The sequence below is a fragment of the Serinus canaria genome, chromosome 26 (assembly GCF_022539315.1).
Source record: "Serinus canaria isolate serCan28SL12 chromosome 26, serCan2020, whole genome shotgun sequence".
In the NCBI taxonomy this organism is placed as follows: Eukaryota; Metazoa; Chordata; class Aves; order Passeriformes; family Fringillidae; genus Serinus; species Serinus canaria.
The window spans coordinates 1,591,474-1,598,473 of NC_066339.1; the positions used below are offsets into that span (position 1 = coordinate 1,591,474).

Genomic DNA, 7,000 nt, shown 5'->3' on the forward strand with positions numbered 1-7,000 from the left:
CCTGGCCAGGGAGAGGCTAAAGGTCCTCCCCCAGGCTGTGACTGGGTATTAATGTGGAGGGTGTGAGGGAAACCCCTCGCCAGATCAGCCAGGGCTTTGCTTCCCCCCAGCCTGCAGCTGGTGAACTCTGGCTCCAGGAAAGGCGAGTGCCAGGGCTGGAACTCCAGAGGGCTCTCAGAAGGGCCAAGGCTTGGGAGTGAGTGTGAGAGGCCCCTCCATGGGTGGCTTTGAGCCAGTCTGGGACAAGCCCACCTCACCCTGAGGAAGACTCTGTGACTCTGCCAGGATGACCAGGCAGGAGATGGTGGGAGATGAGGTCTATGCCATGGCACATCCAAGTAACATGAGCCTGGTCCTCACTGTGTGTTTAAGAAAAACAAGAAAAATTACAGATAGGTACAAAACCCCAACAAACCAACAATTTATTCATCTTATTTTCACACTCAAAAAGGAGAAAACCACATGCACCTGGTGGGTGCCTGGCTGGGTTGGTGTCCCCTTCTGTGGCTGGCACAGCACCAGTCTGTGCCCTGTGATATCACTTCAGTCCAGCTGAGCATCACCACCTGCCACCACACACCTGTGTGCCTCACAGCACACTCTCTCACACAGGAACATCTTACTCATGAAAAAATATATCTGTACATTCACTCTGTACTTGTTTTGGGTCTTACATAAATTAGGAGCTTTTGGAGAAAAGGCCTGTCTCTAGCCACAGGCCAGCCTGGAAATGCAGCATGGCCTTGCTGTCCCACATCCTCTTCTCACTCACTGAGGGCTTTCTGGGGCCGGGTGAAGCTCCACAATGTTCCCATCTTCTCTCAGCAGGTGCCACACTGAGAAGCTGCTACACAAAGGGGGTCTCACCCAACCCACACACAGTGAAGAGGACAGGGGGCACCTTTGGCACGGTGCAAGCAGTGAGAGGGAAGACCCCACAGCTGGGACAAGCTCTGTTCAGTCACAGGTGACACAGATGTGCTGCTCCTCTGCCCAGGCAGGAGGTGGGTGATAGCAGGAGACCTGCTGGGCTCTCACAGTGGGGCTTGAAGTTCTCTTCCCCATTCCATCTGTTCAGGCTTTGGAGCAGCCACAGTCCCCATGGCTCCAGCTGCAGGTACAGATCCAGCAAGGGAAGTCACAGTTTGCAATAACCTGCTAGAGCCAAAACAGGGGCTCTGCACACCTCGGGGCTGGCAGTCACCCGCACACACGAGCGAGGGTTGGAATTCCACACGCTGCATGGGCCAGCAGCTTCCAGATATAGCTGCAGGCAAAGTTTCCTGTCAAGGAGCCCAGCTCAGGGCTGGCCCAGAGTGGCTTATCAGCCCCTGGCTCATCCACGACTCCTACAGCTCTGTGTTCCTCTGGAGCACCTCCTCTTCCTTCCAGCCGCTGGAGTTCTTCCCAAACTTGTACACCAGCCGCCGTCCATCGACTCTTTCCAGGATTTCTCTTTTGTAGTAATATCTGTGGGAGACAGAGGTGCAATCAGGGCTCTGAATCTTGGGTTTCTGTTGTTGAGATGACCGCCGAGGTATTAGAAAGTCTTTTTTCCTCAGCCCCATGACTGAAGAAGAATTTGAGATTCACTGGCTCTGCTTTTCAGGGTTTATTTTCTCTTATCTATTCCATTCTTTCTCTGCCCTGCTAAGATCTGTCCAGCAGGTTGGGTTGTGGCACAGTCCCTGCCCTTGGGGTGGTGTTAACTTTTTATACTAAGAACTACCTGTACTTTATTTACAATAATTTTCCAATACCTATCACCTATGTTAGACAGTCTGTCTCTAAACCAATCCAAAAGTGTCACCATCCCAGCAGAAGATGGAAGATGAGAAGAAGGAGAAGGATAGGACATGCCCAGATTCCTCCATCTTGTCTCTTGAACCCCCATTCTAAATCCCCAAAATTCTACTTTTTCACCCTGTGATAAATTCACTATCATTCTACTCAAACTCTTGTGGCTTGTAACCCTTCACACAAAGCTGGTAATTGTTTCCATGGACTAAAATTAAGGCATAGGTGTTTTTGACTCCATGCCAAGGTCTCTGAGCCCCCTGCCAAGGTCTCAAATCACCCAGGGCAGCCAGAGGAATGTCCTGGGTCCCAACACTGAGGAGCTGCTGGAGGGCTCAGGCTGAGCCCCAGTGGGGCTGAGTCCCCCCAGGACAGGGCAAGGCACTTACCTCATGGCTCTACTCAGCTTCTCGTAGGTCATGCTGCTGTTTTTCTTCTTCTGGCCCCAGAGCTGAGCCACGGCTTCTGAGCGCAGGAACTTGAAGACGCCCTCGCGCCGGTCCTCCCACTTCATCAGCCCCTCGTTCAGCTCGGGGTGGATCAGGATGTCCCGGATGAACTCCCACAGGTGGGTGCCTCTTGGGGCTGAAAGAGGACATTGAGCTGTAAAGCAGGGAAGCTCCTACAGGTTCTTGGACCTTTGGATCACCCTAAACCCCCCTGCCAAGGCCCTTCCTCCCCTCATTCCCCACAAAGCCAAGAAGCCAAGAGAGGCAGTCCATGCTCCTCACATACAGTGCTTGCTCTTCCTGTTCTCCAGGCAGTCTCTGCTCTCCTTGCTGAGTTTTCGGGGCCGTCCCCGTTTCCGCTTGCCGTGTTTGCTGTCCCCTTTTTTGCTGCCTGGAAAGTGGTCTGTGCACACAGAGAGGGGCACACGTCAGGCTGGGCAGCACATGCTGGGCTGCAGCTCCCATGAGCCCCTGATCCCTCTCCTCCCAGGGGTCAGGAGCTCCCTCTTTTCAGGCCCAGGTACCAGGGAAATATCCCCTGAGAGCAAGGTCACCCCATTCCCTCCAAGCCTCATCCCACCCTCATCCCCATGCTGCTCCTTCCCCAAACCCTACTGCATCCTTGCATTCCTGGTGTTCCCAGTGTCATCACCAGCTGGTATCAACACCAAACACTGAGTCCTGTGCCCAGGATCCCTGGCTGCAGCCTTCACCCATCTGCCACCACCCACCCCTTCCCACAGGATCACCACTGCCCTGCCCATCACCCTGCTCAAGGGAGAGAAAGAGAAGCAGAGCACCCAGGGAAACAGGCCTTTCCCTCCTTCTCAGTGTGAGGATGGGTGTTGTCCCTAAATCATTGCCAGAGCTGCCTGGGAGCCAGCCCTCCCCTCCCAGCTCCTGTCTGGAAGGAAACAACTCACCATCAGGAAAGAGCTTTGATTCTGCAGGGTCGAGGTCAAGGTCACTTCCACCGGAGTCCTGAGAGTTGGGGCTGTGGGACATCACAGGCCCTGAGAGGCAAAGGATCAGGGTTCAGACCTCTGAGCAGCTGGGGGCTTTTCCCCCGGATGCCACCCTTCCCCTGCCACCAGACCCTAACCCACCTCTGTCAAAACACTGACCTGAGACATCAGAGCTGCCTGGGGACATGGGGCCTGGCAAGCAGGTGAAGTCTGTGAAAGGGTTTGTGGGCTTTAAGTCCTCCAGGGAGTCCTTGGCACAGGGATTTCCCAGCTCTGGAAGAGGCAGAGAAGGGAAGAAGGGGTTAGCCTTGCTGCCATCAGTATGTGATCCCTGGGGAAAAGGCTTGGTGAGAGCACCTCTCTTACCCAGCTGGCTGGAGTTCAGGAAGGTCTGGGAAGTCGCATCCTCTTTTTCCAGCAAATCAATGATCCAGTTCAGCTCATCAGAGGCTACAGGGGTGAAGGACTGGGATTAGCAATGCCTGTTCCATATGAAGGGGAATAGTGCATAGTGGGAGCCGAGCCCAGCCACGCTTGGTCTGGTCTGTGCCCCCACACCCTCCCACACAGCCCCTGCCCAGGAAGCACTGGCCTCCTGGGCTTGTGGAGGCCTCTCAAACTCATTCTTCAAGCTGCTGGGCCTGCAGGTGAAGGAGACCCTGGTGCACTCACTGATCTCGTGCAGGCGGTCGTAGAGCTCGTCCCCCAGGGGCCCGAAGATACGGCGCATCTGGTCCCTGCTGCAGTGGCACAGCGTGTGCCCGTCCATGTTGCAGCAGGAGAAGTCGATGGAGCTGGCATCATACTTGTTCTTCTCCACATGGTAGCTGATCCACTCCAGCACCTGCACCTTGCTCCAGAGGTATGGGAGCTCACTGAACCACTGGGGTTTGTCTGCAAGGGATGGAGAGCAGGGAGGGCTCAGAGCAGGGGGCCATGCTAGCACCATGTGCCTCAGGTGGGCTGCCCATGGTCACTGGACACCTGGTGTGGTCCAGTGGTGATCCTGAGGGACACACAGGCCCTGCTCTTGAAGAACTATGGGACTAAAGGGTCTGTAGTGCCCTGCCTTGCAGACCCCACACTTCCCCCACAGCTGGTTTCAGTGCCACTCGTCCAGTTTGTGCTGTGATCCACTCTGCTCTGCTGGTGTGTCTCTCATGGTGCCTCCCTGAGCACCATCACATGAGTCCTCATCACCAGGATGGTACTTCCAAACTGCTCCTGGTGAGCCCTGGCAGCCTGTCCTCCATGCTGTGCTGTGGGAGGAGGACGATGATTCCCCCATCTCCTGTATAAATCAGATGTGCTCCCAGCAGTCATACCTTGTGCCACCCAGGGTGTCCTCCCACAGCCTTTCCCCGGGGGAAACTGAGGCATGATGGAAGCTGCTGACCTGTCCAGATGGGACAAGGACCTTGCAGTGCCCTTCCCAGCCAGTGGCACTGCCTCACAACTGCCCCTGTGTGCCAGCTCCCCAGTGCCACCACTGCCACTCCCCTGCTCCTACCTGTGCTCTGTGCTGGGGGCTGGCTGGCCGGGAGGCCAAGCCCCAGGGTGCTGTCATCCCCAAGCTGTCCCAGCATGTCCAAGCTTGGCTGCACCTCGTCGGGCTGGTACATGGCGCTGATGTAGTTAGAGAAGATGTTGCTAATCTCACAAGATCCTGCCATGGAGCTCTGTGCCAAGAGATGACAGTGAGCCCAGAGAGCCCAGTGAGCCCTGGGCTCAGCACCTGCAGCACCCCAGAGCCAGGCTGGGTGAGGTCGGGCTGTCTCTCCCTCCACCCAGTCACCTCTAGGTCACATCTGCAGAAACAGGCACCCAGCACCTGCTGGCTGAGGCTGGGGCTGACTCACAGCTCCTCGGGGCTAGCACAGAGGGAGGCTGAGCCGCAGCGAGCTGGGGACGTGGCGTCACTGTTTGTGAGCAGCCGTGTCCCCAGCAGCCTGGCCTCACCCAGCAAGAGGCGACAGCCAGAAGGTGGCCGGCAGAGACCAGCGGCCCCCAGCCCCTCCGTGGGTGGGGGGGTCTGGGCACTCCTGAGCCCCCTGGCCCAGCCGGCTGCCCCGCTGCCCACTGCTGTGCCACAGCTCCAGTCCTCCGCACGGGTCACAACGAGCACATCCCAATCACTGCAGCCAGGAGGGCAGCGGGCCCTGCCCGGCCCTCACAAAAAGCCAAACGGTGCCGTCCATTCTGGGGGCTGCTGTCCCGCTGGCCCCGCAGGGCCCGCACTCCCAGCTGCGGTGGGAGAGCCAAGGTGGAGCCCGGAGAAGAGGCCAGAGCACATCCCCGGTGAGAGGCAAGGTGCAAGGAGAGAGCAAAGCAGCTGTCCTGGCCTCGGGGACATCAACAGGCTCGGCAAAAAAGCTTTGGTACCTTCTGTGGTGGCAACTCCAGCAGCGGCGGTAATCCAGAGAGAAGCAGGGGAGAGGAGGCCGGGCTGGCCACTAGGCACTGCTCCTGGGCCCCGGGAGGCTGGTGCCGATGGGCAAGCCCTGCCCGCACCTCTGCTTTTATAGCTTGGGCGGCGTAACAATCTGGCAGCCCGAGGGGAATTCCAGCCCCAAACGTTCATGCTCCCAGCTCCAGGTGATTTGCATAATATGAACCACCGGGTCCCAGCCCTGCGCTGCCTTGCCGGGAAATCTGGGCTGGCCAGTTTAATCATTGTCAGAGCCCGTGCCCCACCGGTGCCCAGAGTTTCACCCACACTGCCTTCACGGGCTGTGTTCTTGCCAGGCTCGTGTTTGTTTGCTCGCAGCAGCGGGTTCGCTCAGCTCCTGCAGCCAAAGCCACCCGTGGGTCGGGGTGGGCCATGGGGCCTGTGGGTCCCTATCGGGGTTTGCCTGGGCAGTGGAGCCAGGACTCTGCCCAGGGCACACACCTGGCCAGGTGGGCAGCCAGCCCTGGCACTCAGCAGGTGCAGTGGGGGTGCCCTGGCCGTGCCCGGAGCACAGCCTTGGGTGGCACAGGCACATATCTCCCAGTGACCAAGGACAGGGCACGTGCTGTGAGCAGGGCTTAGACGGGGACAGGTGGTTTTTGTGGGGGTACAGCAGAGACCGGGCAAGTGCCTGAGAACTGCTGCTCTGTCTGTCAGAATGGGTCGATTTTTGCCTGGGGGAGGTCTGGGAGAGGCTGCAGTGCTGTGGCAGCCCCTGCCCTGCCATGTCACAAGCACCTGGCACCGGCAGGCACGCACACTCACCAGGGATGTGTGCCAAGGGACAAGGCAGGGTCATGGGATGCATTTGGAGAAGTACCTTTGGTGGCTCTTGCCTCTCTGGCCTTGGGCAGGGGTACCTGGGGCCCTTTGAGGTTTATTCCTGCTGTGTTTAGCCCAGCTGGCAAGGAAGACCTCTGCCAGGCCAGTCCCAGCCAAAGCTGGGGCACCCCTTTGTCTGGTTCTGGTTCTTTGCTGAGCCAGCCATGTCCACACCATGTGCAGACTGAGGCAGTCCTGGGCATCTGGGAGCAGAGCAGACCCTGGCATCACAGAGCTGCCCCCTTGTCACTTCAGGGTCCTTATCACTCCAAACCTGGCAGCAAACTATCTCCTGTGACACTGTGCTGACAGGCTGTTGCAAATGTAGATACTCCAGCCTGGCACATGGACCAGCAAGGGCAGGGTGCCTCATGTCCTGTCCCCTGTGTCACATCCCCCAGGCCCTGGGGCGGGCAGGGCCAGTGTGCCAGCCAGGAGGGACCAGCTGATCACCCACTCCAGTTTCATTCCTCCTCAGCACCCTCACGAGAGCTGGTGCTGCCAGGCCCTTCTGTTCC

The 7,000-nt window shown here is 58.0% G+C and overlaps 1 protein-coding gene across 1 annotated transcript; it reads right to left on the bottom strand.

Annotated features, from left to right (window-relative positions):
• Positions 1–397: 397 nt before the first annotated feature.
• Positions 398–5,723, bottom strand: ELF3 (E74 like ETS transcription factor 3). The gene is made up of 9 exons (XM_018922248.3): positions 5,594–5,723; positions 4,722–4,890; positions 3,884–4,105; positions 3,578–3,661; positions 3,371–3,484; positions 3,170–3,259; positions 2,533–2,649; positions 2,187–2,382; positions 398–1,470 (listed from the first exon to the last, which is right to left on the bottom strand). The coding sequence occupies exons 2-9, from the start codon at positions 4,882–4,884 to the stop codon at positions 1,350–1,352; spliced, it is 1,107 nt and encodes a 368-aa protein (XP_018777793.1). The 5' UTR covers positions 4,885–4,890; positions 5,594–5,723; the 3' UTR covers positions 398–1,349.
• Between the last annotated feature and the right edge of the window lie 1,277 nt (positions 5,724–7,000).

Excerpts from the sequence above, each read along its gene's own strand:
- ELF3 (XM_018922248.3), bottom strand. The coding sequence starts at position 4,884 with ATGGCAGGATCTTGTGAGATTAGCAACATCTTCTCTAACTACATCAGC. Across the intron at positions 4,106-4,721 it reads GCCCCCAGCACAGAGCACAG|ACAAACCCCAGTGGTTCAGT; the intron begins GTAGGAGCAGGG and ends CATCCCTTGCAG. Across the intron at positions 2,650-3,169 it reads ATCAAAGCTCTTTCCTGATG|ACCACTTTCCAGGCAGCAAA; the intron begins GTGAGTTGTTTC and ends CTGTGTGCACAG.